This window comes from Rhinichthys klamathensis, unplaced genomic scaffold (assembly GCF_029890125.1).
Source record: "Rhinichthys klamathensis goyatoka isolate OS25496 unplaced genomic scaffold, OSU_Roscu_1.1 h1tg000296l_1, whole genome shotgun sequence".
Lineage (NCBI taxonomy): Eukaryota > Metazoa > Chordata > Actinopteri > Cypriniformes > Leuciscidae > Rhinichthys > Rhinichthys klamathensis.
The window spans coordinates 449,899-471,785 of NW_026606815.1; the positions used below are offsets into that span (position 1 = coordinate 449,899).

The 21,887-nt window shown below is 41.7% G+C and overlaps 2 protein-coding genes across 2 annotated transcripts in view; one reads left to right on the forward strand and one right to left on the reverse strand.

The window, feature by feature from the left end:
- The window catches only part of sub1b (SUB1 regulator of transcription b), a 137,459-nt gene that overhangs the window by 24,785 nt on the left and 90,787 nt on the right, over positions 1–21,887 (forward strand). The window lies entirely within an intron of this gene.
- Positions 7,425–21,810, reverse strand: golph3a (golgi phosphoprotein 3a). The gene is made up of 4 exons (XM_056270039.1): positions 21,379–21,810; positions 11,502–11,633; positions 10,710–10,824; positions 7,425–8,336 (listed from the first exon to the last, which is right to left on the reverse strand). Exons 1-4 carry the CDS (start codon positions 21,592–21,594, stop codon positions 7,912–7,914), a joined length of 888 nt encoding a protein of 295 aa, XP_056126014.1. The 5' UTR covers positions 21,595–21,810; the 3' UTR covers positions 7,425–7,911.

Here is a 21,887-nt window from a genome sequence, read left to right on the forward strand (position 1 = left end):
CACAACCTGCTTGACCCTGACTAACTATGTAAACGGTCCGTGTTACATTGGCCCCGCGAAGAAATTTAAAGAAATGTATATTTTTATTCAGGGAGGGTGCAATAACGTCTCTGGTTACTGATGTAACCTATGTTCTCTGAATAGGGAACGAGACGATGTGTAGCTTAAGACGCAGTGGGAACGCCCTCTGGGTGTGCCGATTGTCTGAAGCCCTTATAGAATCACGCCAATTCATTGGCTGATGGCGCGGGCGCCGCCCCGACGCTCTTGCGTCGTCATATTATATTAGCGCGCGTGCCATCTGCTCCTCAGATTTCTCTGCCGAAAAAGGAAGCTTGTCGGCAGCGCAAGGAGCTTGGCAGCGAACGCAGCGTCTCGTTCCCTATTCAGAGAACATAGGTTACATCAGTAACCAGAGACGTTCTCCTTCATAGGTTCACTCAACGCTGCGTAGCTTAAGACGCAGTGGGAACGAAATACCAAACTCCCTAAGCTAAGCGCTGCCGTAACTAGTACAAAGACCAGATAGCTCACACGACTGGTTCAAGCAGATAAAACTTGGGAACCTGGAGTCATGTCAAGATCCAAACTGTAGAATCTGACAAAAGTGTGCGGAAAGGACCAGCCTGCCGCTACACAAATGTCTTCCAGGAGGGCCCCTCTAAAAAGTGCTTGAGAGGAAGCCACGCCTCTGGTGGAATGTGCCCTGATGCTAAGAGGTGAAGGCAGACCGCGCACCTCATATGCTAGTGAAATAGCCTCTGTAACCCAGTGGGAAATTCTCTGCTTTGATGCGGCAAGCCCGTGGCGGCCAGCACCAAAACATACCAAGAGCTGGTTGGATTTTCTCCAACCGCCAGAGCGATCCACGTATAACTTCAATGCTCGGACAGGGCAGAGCAAATTAAGCTTCTTGTCCTCCTCAGAGACAAAAGGAGGAGGATAGAAAGAGTGAAGGTTAATAACCTGAGACCTGGAATGCTGTGGAAAATACTTTGGGCACATATCCCGGTTTCGGTCTCAAAGTCACCCTGACCAGACCAGGAGCGAAGTCTATACATGTCTTGCCAACAGAAAGAGCTTGCAAATCCCCCACCCGCTTCAAAGAAGCCAAGGCTAACAAAAGAGTAACCTTGAGAGTCAGAATCCGCTCTGGAGCTGACTCTAAGGGCTCAAAGGGAGCCTCCGTTAAGCCCTCCAGGACGACCGACAGGTCCCAAGAGGGAATTCCAGGGGAGCGTACTGGTTTCAGGTGCCTAACCCCACGCATAAATGCTGAGACTAACCTCAATTTACCTAGGGGGATCTCATCCGACTCTCTATGAGCGACAATAGCAGCAACATACACTCTCAGAGTAGTAGCGGCCGCTCCAGAAGCAAACTTCTCCTGTACGAATTCCAGCACTGAACCGACTGGGCAGCTGACTGGGTCCCTAGCGTGTGTCGAACACCACGACTCAAAAACCCTCCACTTGGAGGAATATAACCTTCTCGTGGAAGGGGCTCTCGCACTCGCAATGGTCTCCTGGACGTCAGCGGGAAGACCAAAGCTCAAAGCTAGCGCCTCTGATGGGCCATATGCATAGCTTCCAAATTTCGGGGCGAGGATGCCATATCCTGCCCTGAAGCTGGGACAGCAGATCCTCCCTGACCGGAATCTCCCAAGGGGAGAGTTCCAGAAGAGGAACCAGCTCCAAAAACCACGGCTAGGATGGCCAGAATGGGGCTATAAGTAGGAGACGGGCTCCGCTCTCCCTCACTCTGAACAGAACTGCCTGGATCAACTTGACAGGCGGGAATGCATAAAGTTTCTGCATCGGCCATGGGTGGGTGAATGCATCTATCCCCAATGGTGCTGGGGGGCTCAGGGAGAACCAAAGTGGGCATTGGGACGACTCCTGTGATGCAAAGAGGTCCACCTCTGCTTTTCCGAACACTTCCCAAATCAGGGCTACTGTTCGGCGGTTCAACATCCCTTCCCCCGACCTGAGCTTCTGCCTCAACAGAAAATCTGCTGCGAGGTTCAGGATCCCAGGAACATGGACTGCCCTCAGTGAAAGGAACTTGCCCTGAGACCACAGGAGAAGGTGGCGCGCATGCCTGTCCAGGGTGCGTGACCGTGAACCCCCCTGCCAGTTTACATCAGACACTACCGCCATATTGTCTGTTCTGACAATGACATGGTGTCCTTCGAGAAAGGGGAGAAAGTGAAGAAGGGCCAGGGAAACAGCTCTCAGCTCCAAGCTGTTTGTGCCAAGAGAGAGTCTCTCCAGTCCAGACCCCACATGCTGGCCTGCCCTCGAAAACCGCACCCCAGCCGGTCAGAGAGGCGTCCGTCGTAACCATTTGGCGACGGAAAACTGCACCCATGCCGACCCCTTTCCGAAGGAAGAGAGGGTCCCGCCAAATTGAAAGGGCGCGGAAGCAACTGCGCGACACCTTCAACAGGAGAAGAGCAGGTCCTGTGGACCGGGCACCTGAGAGTTTCATCCACCACAGAGACGGTCTCATGTGGAGCAACCCTAGGGGAAGCACAGGGGATGCTGCGGCCATGAGACCCAGAAGCCTGCGGCAAGTGCCCACAGAAACACGATGGCCGAGCGTGAAGCGAGCCAAACATGTCAAAAGACTGGAAATCCGGGCAGGAGCCAAACGGGCCTGCATCAGAACGGAATCCAGGCGCACCCCTAAGAAAACTATGCTTTGAGTTGGGGTAAGAACACTCTTCTTTGTGTTCAACCTCAGGCCGAGAGACTGAATGTGACGAAGGACAATCTCCCTGTGATGAGTCACTGATTCCCTGGAGTGGGCTAAAAGGAGCCAATCGCCCAGGTAGTTGAGTATACGGATGCCCTGGAGCCGCAACAGGGCCAGAGCAGCATCCATACACTTTGTGAACGTTCTCGGCGCTAGAGCGAGACCAAAGGGAAGGACCCTTTACTGGTACGCCCTCTCTCCAGAGGGAAACCTGAGGAACCTCCTGTGTCGCCGTACGACCTAAATATGAAAATATGCATCCTTCAGGTCTACTGTCACGAACCAGTCCCCTGCTCGAATTTGAGATATGATAGCTTTCAGCGTCAACATCTTGAATTTCCCTTTGTAAAGGGAGAAATTTAGCCGGCGCAGGTCTAGTATCGGTCGCAGACCTCCGCCCTTTTTCGGGACCAAGAAGTAACGGCTGAAGAAGCCTTGCTCGACTTCCTTCGGAGGAACCTCTTCTATTGCTCCCTTGAGGAGAAGGGACGAAATCTCCTGCTGTAGTACAGAAGCCTCTGAGGCGCTGTTGACTACAGTTGGAAAGACTCCTTTGAAGCAAGGGGGCGGGCGACAGAACTGAAGTGTGTAGCCGAGCCGAACCGTGCGGAGGATCCAAGGCGATACCCCTGGCAGACGCCTCCATTCTTGAAAGAAATGAGATAGAGGAAGTGGAGTGTTGCAATGTGGCGGACATACCTGTGTTAGGGTGACGCGCTGACTCCTGTGGGGTGGCGTGGTCCAACGTGAAGGAGAGCACTTGACGTCCTGACACGTAGTGGGAGGTACCACTGCCTGTTTGATCAAGATCATAGGGTCTGCCTGCTCCTGAGGAAAACCGAAAGTATCTCCAAGGATGCGAGCGGCAGGTATCAAACGCGTCGGAGGCAAGGGGAGAAAGCTGAACTTCCTTCCTAGGAAAGGAAAACTTCCAAGGAAAGCTCCTTCCTCCTGCGCCAGACGGTTTGAACGAGGTTGAGTAGTAACTGCACTTCGAAACACGCTGGGTGGCGAAAGTGACAGGTTTAAAGAAGGAGAGCAAGTGAGAGGGGGGCAGAAACGCTTGCGCGGTCTGTCCCAACCTCGTAAATCGGGGGAAGCTCTCCTTTTTCTGACCTGTGGGCCAGGAACGATTCAAGGAGGCTGGAGCGAAGGGTTTGTTAGACCGCTTCAGCTCCAGATGCTTATGAGGTCGCTGGCGGGAAAACGGGCGACCGCGGGCTCCCCAAACCGTAGCAGGTGGGGGATGAGCCGAGTCACTTCTCCTAGCGGCAAAATCCGGCCTATGAGAAGAACGTTCTCTGGGTTGAGACGGGGAGGGGTTAGAGGATTCCCTACCCACCTGGGCATAAACTGCCTGAGGGCAGCTGACTGGGATTTTGCGGCCCGAAACTTGTCAACCACAGTGTTGACCGCCTCCCCAAACAGTCCAAATTGAGAAACTGGGGCGTCCAAGAGGAAAACCTTCTCTTTGTCACGGATCTCCGTGAGATTGAGCCATAGGTGGCGCTCTGCAGCAATTGCCCCCGCCATAGAACGACCTATAGCGTGTGCGGTGTGCTTGGTGGCTCTTAAGGCCAGATCCGTGGCCTTACGAAGCTCTTTGACAGCTTCTGGCGTAATTCCTGTTCCCTCGTCCATCTCCTTCAAGACGTCCGCCTGGTAGGCTTGGAGGATGGCCATAGTATGTAGGGCCGTGCCTGCCTGACCAGCTGCCATGTAGGACTTTCCGATAAGGGCGGAAGTAGTCCTACACGGTTTAGAGGGAAGGAGGGGGCGAGATTTCCACGACGGAGCAGACAATGGAGAAAGGTGAGTAGCCAACGTGTCCTCAACCGCTGGAATGGCGGAATAGCCCTGCTCCACAGAACCAACGAGGTTGGTGAAGTCAGCGGCTGCCGCGTTTGTTAGACGCGCGGAAAAAAGGCTGCTTCCAGGATCTGGAGATCTCGTGATGCAGATCACTGAAAAAGGGCAGCTTTCTCCGCTCAGGCCTAGAATTAGGGCCACTTTAAAAATCACGTCGATATGCTCCGTGTAGGCCGCGCCTCCTGCCTGCTAGACGGGAGCCGTCAGTAGCTAAAGCAGGCCCGAAATCCTCGGAGTCGGACGCTGTAGTGTAAATAATATCTTCCAGCCCGAAAGAAACCGTCTCGCGTGCTCTCGGGCTGGGGCATAAATAATCATGCGAAAACTCGACTGGGCGAACACCTCGTGCGTGCTCGGGAGAGGGAGGGAGAGAAAGGGCCTGGCCCGTCTGCTCATACTCTATATCCTCGAGCTCTACATCCGAATCCGCGGATTCCAATGAGGCCTCGGCAGCCTCGGGAACGTGACGGGGGGGAACGAATGACTCCTTCTCAAAAACCGCGAGCCGAGAGCGGAGGGTTTTGAGAAGCAGGTTGTCACAAAACTTGCATTTAGACAAGTCTAAAACAGCCTCGCGCGCATGCGAAAAACCCATACATTTAACACACTTACTGTGAGGGTCGCATGGCGGCGGGCAACGACGAAACTCCATGGCACTTCACCGCAAGGAGAACTGAGTTGCACTATTCGCAGTCGCTGAAGTGCAGATGAAGAATGCTGATGATAAATCCGAATTATTTGGGCCAGAAAAACCGAGACCGAAGGGTATAAGATGGCCGCTTCGTAAAGGCAGAGAAATCTGAGGAGCAGATGGCACGCGCGCGCTAATATAATATGACGACGCAAGAGCGTCGGGTATCATGGTATAATCATGGCTTTCACCATTGATAATAATAACCAATGTTTCTTGAGCATCAAATCAGCATATTAGATATGATTTATGAAGGATTATAAGACACTGAAGACTGGCTTTGGCTTTGAAAATTCAGCTTTGCCATCACAGGAATGAATTACATTTTAAAATATACTAACAGAGTTATTTTAAATAGTAAATATATATTTCACAATATTACTTTTTTTACTGTATTTTTGATCAAATAAATGCAGCTTGGTGAGAATGTGACTTTTCAAAAATAATCCTAATGACCCTCAACTTTTGAATGGTAGAGCATGTCTGTTAGTCAGATTACAGAGAAAAAAACTAAAGATTGTTTTTGACAAAACAATATTAACTTTTAAAGTGCATGTAAATGCATTCATGTGAAAGACGTGTACATTTTACATTTCTGAATTTGTCTCCTATATGTGAGAAATAAAACAAAAACACCATGTAACTAATCTGATGCATCAAAAGCAGCACTTTTTCACAAAATAAATAACAGATGATGTTTGAGGCACTTTCAAGACCATAGTTTATTTCATTGTAATAAGAAAGTATATACATTGGGGTCCCTTTATAGTGAGTCCTAAAGCTACACACATGATCTTAATTGTCTTTTACTCCGAGACACTTTTCAGACAAGTGAAAATCCCGTAGGTCGACTCTTCCAAACAATTGGTGGATTTCTCAGACCATCGCTACATACAATTAACTATTGTGAAGCAAGCATTTAGCATCATTGTGAAGAAAACAAAAAACAAAACAATAACATGTTGATTTAATTATTGCTATAAAACAAAATAAAAATCAGCATAATGACAAAAAAAAAAATACATTAGAATATGGTGATTGAATGAAGGCTTTCTCAAAAGATTTTCATAGCGTAAAAACAAAATTAAGACATGCTTGTGTAAGCTTTTACATGCCAGGCAAAATGAATGAACAGGTTTGATACAGAGTTTGCTCATGTGGTAAGCAGCATGATTACATAAGAAACTATATACAAATTTAACTAGATTGTGACAGAATGCAATGTCAATCAGCAAATGATAATAAAATACTATCAAAAATATACTGACTCGAGAAAATGGTGGAATCTGCTCTACATATAAAAGTCACATTATAAAGTCTATATATATATATATATATGTATATATATATTTTTTATCCTGTTTAGAAGTGTGAGTACATGAATTAAATCTTTTGACATTCAAAACCATTTCCATAAAACATCTCTTAAAACCTTGAGGACTTGCCCTTACCTCTACATAAATCATTAGAAAAATATTGAAAGAAAATGAAGCTGTATGCCATACAGATGTTTTTTTATTTGCAGGGAGGAAACAGATTCCTTTATTAAACTCTTGTGGTCCTCAAATTAGTTTCTGGTAGGCATATACAAAAGGTATGAAGACTACTGAGCAACCGAGGAACAAACGCTTTCTGAATCTAGCTCCGTTAATGCCACGTCACAAAGAGCTACAGTACATCCTGCACCTTGGGAGCCATGCATCCTGTAACCAATCTCAGGCACATAAAAGTATTTGAAATTCATAGTAACACAAGACAGCTAATGAGGAGTCACAACAATAAATGTGTGAAGAGGTAGAGTTTGAGTGGGGTGTTTATGGACCAAACGGAAGGAATCGCAATGGTACAGCTGTCATAAAAGATTGCTGATAATCCACCCAGTAAATATACTTGACAGGTCCTCTGACAGCCTGAACTTTGTTTCTCCTCTCTAAAAACACTGTTTTTTTTTGTTTTTTTGTTTCAGTAGTGTGAATGTGAAGCTGCTAGCGCTAACACACTTGCTAAAACCACTAAAATGTTATCACATCAGGATGTAGTCCTTGATTACCTTTTTGGTTTCTTCTCAGGCCCCATTATTAGTATGAAAACAAATTTTGACAACAAATTGAAATTAAAAGTATGATACACAGCAGTGTACTTTATTTTCTTAAGTATCTACTGTGTCTTACCATACACAGATACTGCTTTGGCGTACACAGCTTATTTCACAATGAATCAATTCCAATTAAATGTATGAAACTGATGACAAAACATTGTAAGATCTGTTAGGTACCCAACACGAATATCCAGGCAAGAAAACAATGAAAAACAGGCCGTTTTTGTGCGGCAATGTGCAGCAATGCAAAATGTAAATGTTCCAACAGTCTATGGTGAGAAAGTACCCAATTGCATTCAAATGAACAAACGATTAAAGGAGGACAAAATACACCGGTCAAACAAAAGAGAGAAACCCAATGATAGATCTCGCAGAGAGAGTAGGGAGGAAGGGAGATATCTACAAGGAAAGAAAACCAAGACTCCATTTTGATGCACCAGGTCAAGCACTTCTCAAACCTGATTTAACCAGTCCAACCGTTTTATTTTCCATTGCTTCATTTGGTGAAGGCGGCCACCACAGCCCACAGCAGCTCATTGGTGTTGTTCTTCATGCTCTCGCCCTCAGGCTCCAGGTCCAGCAGCTGCCGTACTCTCTTCATGGCCAGATCGTACTGGTCATCCAGAAGCGGGGCAAACGCGTTCTCTAGTACATCAGAGGAATGGGCTAGGAATATAAGGGCCAGAATGCGCTTGTCCATTCGATGAGGGTCGTTCACCCACTTGTCCAGCACGGCCTCCTGCACCTTCTTAATAAGGCGCTGCTTAATATTATTATTGGTAAGGGGGTGTGTAGTCATGTCGAACAAAAGGAAGTTTTGTTTCTCTGTAGTCAGGACGCCCTTCTCTACGAGATTCTTGGCCAGGCGCTCTCGGACGTTACGCAGCTGATAGTGAAGCTTCAGCGGGTTCCATGTCTCGCCTGCAAAAGACAAGCACTTTCAGCACACATTCACTTTATTTGACAAGGACAGAGATCGAACCAATCTATCGGAATCAATATGACTACTGAAATATTTACATTTGTGACAGTAGTAAAATAGTAGAGGTTTTCTTTCCCAGAATTGTGATATATGATGATCTTTTTTTTTTATTGCTATGGCTACAACTTACAATAGCAAAAGGTGTCACGAAAATAATAAAAACTGACAGAAAAGGCACTGTGGCAGCCGTTAAAAAGTCTGGCGTAAGAGGTACAGCTCCCATGAGGCCTGTATATTTGAGACATTTCACTGTGAAGGACAGAGATGGAACAAATCAGGCCTGTTTGCACCTTGTGCAGTTGCTGCCAAAATTTATTACATTTATTTTAGGCAATGTATTAAACTAGAAATGTAAATAAAGATGATGTCATCACTCCTTTGACAACAGCAGCACAAGGTGAGTTCAGAAGAAAGATATGAGTGCATTACTTGAATGGACTTCACTATTCTTAAAAATGATATTTTCTATTCTGTTTAATGGCACAGCTGTTAGACATAAGTCTATAATTAACTTATAATTATTATTATAAATGAAGGGTTGCACCATAATTCTAATTCTAGTCAATATCAGTAAGCTGTTATTTATTTTATTAGGGCCAATAACCGATAAACGGTTAATATAATAATTCTACATTGTGCCTAATTAAATAAAATAAAAACTAAGAAAAAAAGGTATTTAAACGCAAGTGTATTTAGGCATAACAATATTAAATGTACTGTATGAAAAAAGGATATTCATTTTGAGAATGATTACATTTAACAGTGTCATTAAATGTATTAGTGCTTTTATTGATTAACTTTAATTGAGCATTAGATGACAGCAAAGGTAATCTAAATGTAAAAACAGGGATGCATGAGCATGCACAATTAAAGGGACACAAAAGAAGATATTTTGAAGAATGTTGGTAACCAGATAGTTGATGGTAGCCATAGAAGTCATGGCTACAGTCAAATGTCTGGTTACCTAAAAATATCTTCTTTTGTGTTCAACAGAGGAAAGAAACTCATACAGGTTTGGAACAACTTGAGGGTTAGTAAATGACAGAATTGTCAGTTTTTGGGTGAACTATCCCTTTAAATATCTAATATCGACCAATACCTATATAAATCATCCCTATTCTAGTTTTCGGGTAAACACTTTTTCAAGAGTATAATCCCATTTATTGATAGCTGCTCCTACAGGCTCATTACATTATTAATGGTTTTAATATGTTTTTGTCTAGATTTCCGTCTAGATTTTGAGTCTTTCACAAGTTTCAGAAAGGAATTTTGAATGCAGAAGTCGTGCTAGAGTCCCTTGAGAGAGTATCACAGCTACGTTGGCCAGCTCCTGTGCTGATGCAGAGAAGCAAAGACAGCACAGGATCAGAGCAGGCTGTGCTCAAGCATTTGCTAGTCATCAGCCTGCAGTAATTTATGGCTCTGATCTAATTCTGAGCACATTTTTATACACTCTCTAAACGAGGATGTCAGCTCCTTCTCTCAGACGCTTTGATCTCACCCTTTGACCCTTCGGCTCTCCATACTGAGACATTTCCAACTGAGCTCATAGCCACAGTAGGTACCAGAAATCTCTCTCGATCATTGGACCAAAGCGAGTCTGGATCCAGATGTTTTATGCACCAGGCACAGTGTATGTAGCAGGTAGCAATGGTTAAAATTTTTCAATTTAATACAATTTCATGTAATGTAATTACAAGATGGTTCAAAAGATTTGTAATACTTTTATTCAGAAAGCATGCATTCAATTAATCCAAGGTGACAGAAAAGACTTTTATAATGTTACAAAAGGTTTCTATTGTAAATAAATGCTGTTCTTTTGAACTTTCTATTCATCAACATTGATAATAATAAGAAATGTTTCTTGAGCACCAGATCAGTATATTAGAATGATTTCTGAAGGATCATGTGACACTGACGACTAATAATGGCTGCTGAAAATTCAGCTTTGCCATCACAGGAATAAATTGCACTACTCTTTTAAAATATATATAAATAGCAAATAGTTGTTTTAAATTGTAATGGTAGTTCACAATATTACAGTTTTTACTGTATTTTTGATCAAACAAATGCAGCCATAGTGAGCTTTAGAGACCTTTTTCAAAAACCTTACGACCCCGAACTTTTGGACAGCAGTATAATATAATAAATAAATAACCACTATAAATAATAATAATCAAATAAGAGTTCCAGTTTTTAGAGTGTAACCATTTACATAGTAATATTTATGCTGTTCTCTAAAGCCAAGGTATGGTATTACTGAAGTAATTAGGGGAAAAAATTCAGATCTCAAATGATCTGTGGTTACTCACCACTGAGCAACTCTACCCAGCTCTGCACGGTTTCGGGCGGTTGAGTGTCTTTTATGTGTTTTAGAGCCTCGTCCAACAGCACGTCCCCAGTTGGAGCATCAGACTTACATATAATCTAAGAAAAAGGAGAAGAGAAATGTCACTTTACACATTAAAACATTATAATGCACAAAAGCACCACTGACATCAAGGCAGAGAAATCATGAGGGTAAAATCATGTGAAGGAGATGAACTACTTCAACTGAAGACCAAAGAGTTTTAATTCATGTATTAAAACTAATGCATTTTCCAGGGATACATCTGAGCCCGGTTTAAAGTTCTCACTTCCAACAGCCAACGAACACCAACCGCAAAAAGTGGCCTCCTGACACACAATTAATATCAAAGTGCTCCCTCTTGTGGTAGAAAATGTCACGAGAGTGCTGAATTCTACAAGCACATAAAGAATATATCATCTGAATTTGTTCAGTTCAGCTGTCCAACTGAACCTGTACCATCAGTATAGCCTAATATAACTGAAATGTTTAAATGATGTTCTGGGAGGATATTTTTAAATGTTTTCTTTTTAGTCCATACAATGAAAGTCAATGGGATCCCGACATTCTTCTTGTAAAAAGTCACAAAAGTTTGGAACAACATGAGGGTGAGTAAAAGATGACAGCATTTTTGTTTTCGGGTGAACTAACCCTTTAAATGTGTGTAGCAAGTGAACACAGCTGAAGGAAGCATCCAAAACAGGAAGCCTCTCCCTATCGTATGATCATTTCCAGCGTGCTGAACAGTTTGTCTTACCTTCCGGGTAAGCAGGCTTTTCCTCCTCATGCCACAGGCCTCCAGCTGCAGTCTCCCTCGTAAGGCCAGCTCAATGAGCATACAGCCCCGCAGGCCTGATGAAATGCAGTCATTCCAGAAGGAGGTGTAGCCCTGGCACATAAACAAAACCAAGAAAGTCAGTACAAATGCCCCATCAAGGTTCAGAGCTTCAGTGCAGCTATACAACTTCCATCCAAATGGTTTGTGAACAAAGAAAAATGTTCTAAACAGTTTACAGATGACTCAAAATGATAAACACTGCTAATATGGACTCCAGTTGAAGACCCATCATCACACAAGAATCTAATTTATGTCTGCACAAATAAGACACAAATCCTAAAAAATAGCTTTATAGTAATTTCTGAAAAAAGAACTAATTCAAATGTGAATTTAACAAAGAATTAATTGCAGTATAAACATGTATTCCCATAAACATGTTATCACAAAACATATGGGGAAGATTGATAAAGTTGTATATTAATAATCTAAGTTTGAAAAGTCACCTACAGAAATTTGTATGTAAATTATACTTAAAAATTAAAATGTCATTTTCAAATCTCCCAAAATACTCTATTTATTCCCAATTTTTGTCACCATTTATTTTTAGGGTGACAACTTTGTCAAAACGATACTCGTTCACACAGATTAGCGAATACGACTAAAAACACTTATGCTGCCAGTCCAGTAGTTGGCGATGTTACTTTGTAAAAAAAAAGAAAAAACTACACGACTATAGACTGAAGACGTAATATGCATACGCATGACGTCACAGTTTTCACAAATTCGGGGAATTTTCCCCAACACTGAGGGATAATTATTATGTTAATTTTCATTTTTGCAGCTCCATCTGCTGCAGTGTCATGTTCAGCAGTGGATGAAGTGAGCGATGGATCCTTCCAGCACTAACAAGGCCTGCTTTGTGAAGGTCCAGCCTCTCTATCCCAGAGGCCACAACCGGGAAACAACAGGCCTCTTTTAAGGCACTGGCAACACAGGCAAGTTTGCTCAGCACATGCTAAACCCCAGAGTGATGCACAATGAGTAGGCTAAATAATCCAGTAAATCATTTTGAATACATCAACAGGAATAATAACGTAATTAATCATATGTTGTAAGTTTAAAAAGTTCTAAAAACAGAAATCACATCTAACTTTTGTTGAAATGTCAGTTTCCACAGATAATTTGCTTTAAACTGAAAATGAAAGATGCACCGAAAATTATCAGTCAAAAATGGCATTTTCGGTTTTTGGCCGAAAGAGAAAAAAGGCTGAAAATATGGCGCCCTGCCCCTCCTCTCCGTGTTCAGCGATCAGGTTACACTCTCGTGCAGCATGTTTTGTAACTTTGCAAGTGGCTCCGCTTCTAAAGATGCACAGCTTCGAATCAACTGCTCAGTGTTCCGCTCTGTGTGTGCATGTGCTCTGCTCTCTACGTTCCGTGTGTGCGCTGCGCGCTCTGCTCAATGTAGCGCTCAGTGCATGCGCGCTCTTAAAGGAGAACTCCGGCGCAAAATGAACCTCGGGTGTAATAACACATTGGTACAGACTAAATCGTTCCCTGAGATTTGTTTTCATGATAATCGAATATAAAGAGTTTTATCTCTAAAAACAGTTTAGCTTATAACGCTAGTATATTGGGCATCGAGTAAGCAAAAAGAGATCGCTAGTTAATACCATTAACAAGGCTCAAATTAGCCCCACACTAACACGTTAGCATAATGAGTGTCCTTACATGCAAACCGAAGCATTGAGAACTTTGTAAGTGTACAGACAGTTTAATAAGAAGATACTTTACACAGACAGTACAGCTAGCGCATACAGACAGGACCCATCTTGGAAAACAGTCTCGATCAATCGAACCACGAAGGTGAGCGAACAGTACGTGTAGATATTGAAGATAAGATAAATGATATTTATTTTTTTATTTTCTCTGTTGCGTTCAGTGCTTCTCTTATGCGCTCAGTGCTTTCTTCCGGAAACAACGGACCATATGAGATTCCAAGTCACAGTTCAGCTCACGTATCACCGTGTTCGTGGTTTGACTGATCGAGACTGTTTTCCAAGATGGCTCCTGTCTGTATGCGCTAGCTGTACTGTCTGTGTAAAGTATCTTCTTATTAAACTGTCTATACACTTACAAAGTTCTCAATGCTTCGGTTTGCATGTAAGGACACTCATTATGCTGCCGTATTAGTGTGGGGCTAATTTGAGCCTTGTTAATGGTATTAACTAGCGATCTCTTTTTGCTTACTCGATGCCCAATATACTAGCGTTATAAGCTAAACTGTTTTTAGAGATAAAACTCTTTACATTCGATTATCATGAAAACAAATCTCAGGGAACGATTTAGTCTGTACCAATGTGTTAGTACACCCGAGGTTCATTTTGCGCCGGAGTTCTCCTTTAAAGGCCCCATGAAATCTAAATTTAAGTTTGTTAGCTTTTAGTATGAATATGTTAGCCTTGACGTTATGATTAAGCTGGTGTGTTCCAAAAAAATGCCAAAATTTGCATTTACGAATTTGGGGGAGGAGCCATTCAATATGTCCCGCCTTAGCTTCCTGTTTCAGTGGAAATGACGTCAACGCGTCATACACAGCTGCAAGTTCCACGGCACTTCAATGGGCCTTTAAGCTAGTGTTATAGCATAGTAAAAAAATCGTCATCGGAGGGTGTACGCAGAGACTCTTTGGGGACATCCAAGCATAGACAGTAAAAGAAATGGACACAGCGACCCCATAGATTTCAATGGAGAAAAGGAAAGCCAATTAGAAGCACTCACTTCCTGATGGCTGAGCGTTCTGCGCAGGCTCAAACTGAACTTGACGACGTAGATGTGACGTGAGCAACCTGTCTGACAGTTGTACGTCTTCTAGTAGCTGTGCGAAGAGAAATCTGAATCATTCCCTTCTGAATCTTGCAGAGACGGAGAGCGTGAGTATTAGCTGTTCATGAGCTAGAAGCAGGAGCAACTTTATGACTCTCTATGGGCTTCTCCCTTGACTTTATGCCTCCACGTCCCCCCCGATTGCCTGCGAGCTTCTCCTCCTGTCTATACGGTAATTTCTCTACTATGCGACATAGAGTCGTGTGTTATGACGCTATCATTAGTCTATTTTTACAAAAACGGCTTCTACGGGGCCATAACGTAAGATACAAAGTAATGGAGCCTTTTATGCATTGTCGTTTTTCTTTAGAAATAAATAATGGACAAATGGAGTCTTTGGACGCCTCAGATGTAAAGTTATTCGCTGTAAAAGTGACGCCAAAATGAATGGGAGTCAATGGAATGCTAACAGCAGGTGATGGTCTGCTACAATGGCGGCCCCCAAGGGAGGCTGATGGATTACCCCCTTGCATCCACGTGTCTCCCATTTTTTGTGATCACGCGTACTTCACTAGGCTACAAAAAGCACCAACTGCACATGCGCTGGAAAAACAGCATGGACGTCGAATTTGAAGAGAGGATGTGTGAAGTCCGTCGCTACCCACACCTCTACAATCCGTCGTTAAAACAATATAAAGATAGCCAGATGTTCAATAATTTATGGAGGGAAATTGCGTGTGTGTGTAAGTGTACATGCCGATCTACTGCGCATGTGTGGAACACGTCCGCCAAGCGGAGCCCAGCATACACTTTGAGTAGTAAATACAAGTAGTCTGCGTCCAAGCACTCCACTCATGCAATCACGATCAAATAACGTGCCGACATGAAATTTCTCTGGACTTGTTTCTGTTTGCAATAGCCCTCCTGTGCTGTAACATGGTTCACTGATCCATTCCCTGCTCTGCTCAAATGCTCTGATAATGGTGGTGGTTGAGGAGATAATGGCACTGGTGGTGGTTGAGGAGATTCCCCCTTCCATGTGAAGCGCTTTGAGTGCCTAGAAAAGCGCTATATAAATGTAATGAATTATTAATTATTAATTGATAATAATATCTTTCTAAGACTATACTTTATTTTGATAATTGGTCAAAAAAATAAATGTGTTAAATCTGATTATGTTGCATAGAACTGAATAAAGAATAATACAGTAGTCAACATTTAAAAGTTAATCAAAGTTGTCCTAAGACGGGTATTGTTCAAAATTCATGCATAACTTTGATGAAAGGGTTTGATCCACTTCAAATGTTGACTACTGTATATTGATATCTAATATTATTTTAATATGGGCCTATTTGCTGTCCATTTTTTGTGTTATTTTAAATAAAAGTGTTTTTTTATTGTATTTTTTAAACTCAGATTCAGAAAAAATATTGATTATTTCCTTTAAAAGTCTAATTAAAAAACTAATTTAAAATGAGACATAATTATTAAAAAAGAAAAAAATCATTTTCGATTTCGGTTTTCGGCCAAGTGCATCCAGAATTTTCGGTTTCGGCCCAGAATGTTCATTTCAGTGCATTCCTACTGAAATTGTTCAGAACAAAAAAAAAAAAAAAACATGAGATTCAAGCATCTGGGTGTGTAGTGATGACATACTACACACGAACATGGCTTGAATCGCATGTTTTTTTTATTTCAAGTGGAATTTAAAAAGAATCATCAAATGTCAACGCTGCTTTTTCATACAACAAAAGTGCATGAGGAACAAGTTCAGCTGAAACTGTGCTTGGTTTATTAAAAAATAGCTCATTAAGAACAACTTTATACTTTAAAGACCTACTCTCTACTGTTCAAAAGTTTGAAGTCAGTACGATTTTCTTTAATCTGAAAGAAATTAATACTTTCATTCAGCAAGGATGCATTAAATAAATTTAGTCAGTAAAGAATTGCATTTACACGCATGTCTTTTCTTCCCAATTGTTATGTATATCCGAGGAGTGAAACTAGAACTAGCAAACAACATAGGACAGTACTTGATTTTGTCTATTGGGAATTGATTGAATCATTGTTGTTTGCTTTTGCTGTGGCAGGTTAGACAACATTGCTTCTTTAAACAACACAGCACTCAAACTCAGGAAAGGTTGGTCATGGTTTTCTTGTTGACACTGTGCGTAAGTCCTCTGTCCTGTGAGTAGACTAGATGTACTTTGTGCTCTGACAACAACATAAGCCAGAGTAAGAGCTGAGACACAAGCAGACAGGAAAAGGCAGCTGTATTTAAACATGGCACAGTCACAACTGTTGGAGGAGATTAACCACATGCAAAATATAGCCCCTTCATTTACTCCTGAGTTACGTCACAGTAGACCAGTACTTATTTTAATATTATCTTCTTATGACATATTTCCTCACCTTTTTGTTGGTTTCAATCTTAGACATGCAATCTGGTACAATAATCATAAAATGTTCAGGTATCCAGGTCAAATTTCACAACAATGGTCACACTTCATTTTAATGTGTCTTTTACACAAATATATACTGTGTAAAATAAACAATATGGACATACTACAGGTTTAAAGGTGCCTTGTGTAAAAATGTAAAAATATCCAAAAAATGAGCTATACACGCATCAAAAGAATGAGAAGAAATAAGGGCGATGATGTCATTAAAAAAAATGACAAGTTATAGTGCTGCAGAGATATCAACCTGAATTAGCATGCTAAATTACTAGCTAAATTACTTGAACCTGATGTCAATTGGCTTTATGCACAGCTTCACTACTTCCTGAACTTCAGCCAGCCCTTTGTTTCCTGTCTGTCATTATTGGACAAACTGATTAATCCAGGTGTGCCTGATTATTGTTACTGAGGCCAGGCACACCTGGATTAATCAGTTTGTCCAATAATGACAGACAGGAAACAAAGGGCTGGCTGAAGTTCAGGAAGTAGTGAAGCTGTGGCATAAAGCCAATCGTGTGGAAAGTACAGCCCACTACTACATTTCAGTTCAGGGAAGAGAGCGGAAGAATGGCTGAAGCCCTTGGCAAGAGACCCTTACCACCACCACAACCACCCGCTGCAGGGAAAAAAACGTGCTCGGTTCACGTGTGCTAGGGATCTGTCGTGAAACATTTACAAGCGCCAAAACGGTATTTAAAAAATTACTAGCCACGGCCCGACAGGTGTCATAATACCAGTTTCGGCCATGGGAGGCGGTATGCGGGCAACATAACCACCAGCCAAACTCCAATACACGAATAACTCGCACGGCTTGGGCGTACTTGAACCTGATGTCAATTGGCTTTATGCACAGCTTCACTACTTCCTGAACTTCAGCCAGCCCTTTGTTTCCTGTCTGTCATTATTGGACAAACTGATTAATCCAGGTGTGCCTGATTATTGTTACTGAGGCCAGGCGCACCTGGATTAATCAGTTTGTCCAATAATGACAGACAGGAAACAAAGGGCTGGCTGAAGTTCAGGAAGTAGTGAAGCTGTGGCATAAAGCCAATCGTGTGGAAAGTACAGCCCACTACTACATTTCAGTTCAGGGAAGAGAGCGGAAGAATGGCTGAAGCCCTTGGCAAGAGACCCTTACCACCACCACAACCACCCGCTGCAGGGAAAAAAACGTGCTCGGTTCACGTGTGCTAGGGATCTGTCGTGAAACATTTACAAGCGCCAAAACGGTATTTATTGTTTGAATTGCGTAATAAAATTGACAATCTGAGAGCTGAGATTTTTTTTCTTTATATCATAACTAACCTGCTCTGTCTAGTCTGTCGGTCTCCGTGTCCTCTTTGCTTTGCGATTTTTGCTTTTACTATTTCCTGAACTTCAGCCAGCCCTTTGTTTCCTGTCTGTCATTATTGGACAAACTGATTAATCCAGGTGTGCCTGATTATTGTTACTGAGGCCAGGCACACCTGGATTAATCAGTTTGTCCAATAATGACAGACAGGAAACAAAGTGCTGGCTGAAGTTCAGGAAGTAGTGAAGCTGTGCATAAAGCCAATTAGTGATACACCGATCATGATTTTTCATGGCCGATTTAGATTCCGTTTTTTTTTATAAGCAAATTGGCTGATTCCAATACTGGTTGATGATTTTTTTTTCTCTGTATAAGCAAATGTATTTGTTGTTCATTTACTTTATAACAGGCAAACTGGCCTTAAACAAAAAAATATCAGTAGCCATTTGAAATTAGAGGCAACCACTGCATTTTAATTACGATCGAAACAAAGATGCTACACACGTAGCATGAGTAGTTGTTTTTTATTTGAATTAGATTGCATAATTTCAAGCAAAAACAGAATGGTCTGACTTTAGATTTGTGAAATTATGTTACATTAGACACCTGCACAAAACAAAAACAGCATACGGACTGAATGAAAATGTATATTCACTCTCTAACAGTAGGTGGTGCTTATGGAACATCAGCGGTTTCTTTGGTAACAAAACGTTTATGAAAAACATTGGCTACCTTTAAGGTTTTCTTTTTCATGTCAAACACATTTCCCCCCCCAAATTCTCATTACTAAAATGCATTAGTGTAGTAATGTGACATTACTTTCATGACAATTGAGCATAATACAAAAAAAATCTCAATGGTCCAAAAATACATTTAATTTATTTTCTTTCTTTTGACTTTGGGATGAAATATGACCCAGACATGTTTCAGACAGGTTCTGTGAGATTCTCAGAATCAAGCAACATAACCAATAGCCAGAATATATAAAAATTTTACAGCATATTTTTTGCCAATGTTTCAACTTCTACATTTATTGCCAACTGCCAAGTTGGAACATGCTATGTTAATCCATTTATCCTTTCTGCAACTTTCCATACAGATAAGCAAATTTTAGTGAGGCCTCGACATGATATTCAATGACTGAAAATGGCAGTAATCTAAAACCCAAAGGAAAGCGTTGTGAACAGGCAACAGGAATGCTCCCTCCGGATTTAAAAACCTTCTGTGTTGTTCTCAGGCAAAACAGTGTACTGTTGTTAAAAACACAAGGAAGACTTCTGCAAAACTAATATACTGAACAAAATGTACAGCAGCATGACACTTCCAGGATCAATGTAAGATGTTGAACTGATCATAAACATCTCAATATGACAACAGGGAAAGACACTATATCCATCTAAAAGTCAATTCGTTAGAAATCTCTGTTGTGGAAAAATGACACAATGATTCCAGGTTTGAGAGGTCAAGATAATTTTTTTACAGTTTGATTGCAGTGTGTTCTACAAATGTATTGACAGTGTCTCTTGAGTAACCATTGATCAATCAAACCATTAATCCAAAACATTATATTTGACATGTAAAACAACCAGAAACCCACAGTTTGAGGTTTGTGGACAAAGCAGGATCTAAGACATGTTGCCTGAATAAAACACTGGCCATTTTTCTATAAGCTACAATTCATTTTGAATGGTACCCAAAAGCCATTGCTGTTGAGAGCATAAATTAAAGTAGGCAGTAATTCGATATGAATGAGCTGTAAAGAGAGGTGTCTTCAGTAACACTGCCCTGTCAAATGCTTGCTCAACCAAAATCTAACTACAAAGGCCAGACAATGAGCTAGGTACAATTCACTACCTACTATAAACCTTAATTAAGAATTGGTTAATACACCAAACTGGCTAATTTTAGGTGCTTTGCCTCTTTCCCTTTATTAAGAACAGTCATATGTGTTAATCCCCAAAATTTTACAGACATTAAATTTTACAGACTTAAAATGAAGTATTCTACCTTTGTGGCATCTAGGAGTGTAACAACCAATAAAACCCACATTTAGAAAGTTCTACATTTGTTTGTTTGTTTATAATTTAAATCCATGCCAGATACCCCGGCTATAGCTATTCATGGCGAGAAAGATATTCAAAATGCAAAAACTAGATCTGGTCTAACTTCATTAAAAAAAAAATCATAAGAGTCAACTGAAAATAAAGATTTCTTACAGAGTTGTGTGATAATGGATTAGAAAGTTCTACATAATTGTATGGAGTATGTCCTTTGCTTTTCAAACAGATCCTCCATGTTGGTGACCTGACCTCCCTCCCAATGAATGGTTGTGATCAGAAGTTGTACTAGCTTACAACTTACTAGGCTAAATACTAAACAGTACAGACTGTATACTTGTTTAACTCAGCAAGAGAAACTACTAAGTTATTGCTTTAAAACAACTTAACCATAACTATATTATCTAATTTAGAGTAAAAATGTCTTGACATTTGGCGGTCCAAACAAATGATTTGATGGAGCTTAAAACAATGGTTATCAAACCATTTTGGATGTTTTCCTTACTGTTGATTTGAGGTTTCAAGTTTCATATCTGCATCAAAAGGCAAACTATATATAAAAAAAGTTAAATCTTGGATTTGTCCAAAACACTTCTTGTTGTGAGTTTGGATTTACATGCTTTGTTAGAATGTGTACAACATGTGGGTGACTGACTAGTAACAATAATCTCAGTGGGCGATGAAGGCATTTCAACTATATTAATTCGTCCTGCAATTATAAATCTTAATAATAATCAACTGCTTCACATTTTAGTTTCTTAAAGCAGCACTGTAAATAAAACCATCATACTGAGCTTCATGTGGATATGACAACAAGATAATGTCATCGAATCTTAATGTCACAAAGGTTATAATTTGCTATAGGAAACGGTTTATAATTTAAGTATTAGACAGTTAAAGGCATAACTCGGTATTTTAAACTATGTTCTTTACGCAATGTCGATTTGTTTCGACAGTCTGATGGGACAGCGAGAGAACTTGTAACTGCAGTGCAAGGCAAGCTAAAAGCTACATTGCACCACAGCAATATTGTTGTTTGCTTTTGACTCAAAACGTCATCAATTTAGAAAAGAAAGGGAGTTTTAAAAAACCCAGATTGTTTCCAGTAGCATCTTTCTTTAAAGAGCTCAAATATAAACTATGAAGCACGCGATCGTGGTGAGTGATGATGTGAAATAACAGACAACTAACGTTACTAAAATAAAAAGCAAAACAACAACAACCTCGCGGTCTTTCAAGCCCAGCAGCAGCACTTCCTCCATCAGGGTCAGTCTGGTTTCCTTGGCATCGCTGCTGTCGTCGTCGTCCTGCTCGTCTCCTCGGCGGGGCTCGTAGTCCTCGTCGCCGGATCCACGCTCTCTGTCTGCGGCTGCAGCGCTGCGCGAAGCCTCGGTGCGCCTTTGCACCAGGCCGGAGCTCCGCTGGGTCAAATTACTCATCTCTCAAACACACTAAAACAAAACCTCCTTCCCAGACTCCTGTCTGAGAACAGACTGGATTATTCAGTCCGATGCATAAATGATTCCCGGGGTGAATAAGGGGAATAAATGTGAGTTTAGGGATTTGTTTTGGAGAGGGGCCCCTCGCGATCCCAGCCGCGGACCGTCGCTGATTCCGTCAGGTTTAATATGGCGACCTGCCGTGACGACTAGCTACAACAGTAGATGTGGCATCTCAACACTCAGGTTGTATCTGAGGAGGTGCACACCGAGACAGCATTTTCAGTTGGGTA

Bases quoted from the DNA above. Each gene is read 5' to 3' on its own strand.
- golph3a (XM_056270039.1), bottom strand. From the start codon at position 21,594: ATGAGTAATTTGACCCAGCGGAGCTCCGGCCTGGTGCAAAGGCGCACC. The intron at 10,825-11,501 runs GTAAGACAAACT...CCTTTTTCTTAG, and splicing joins AAAGCCTGCTTACCCGGAAG to ATTATATGTAAGTCTGATGC. The intron at 8,337-10,709 runs GTGAGTAACCAC...TGTCTTTTGCAG, and splicing joins CTGGGTAGAGTTGCTCAGTG to GCGAGACATGGAACCCGCTG.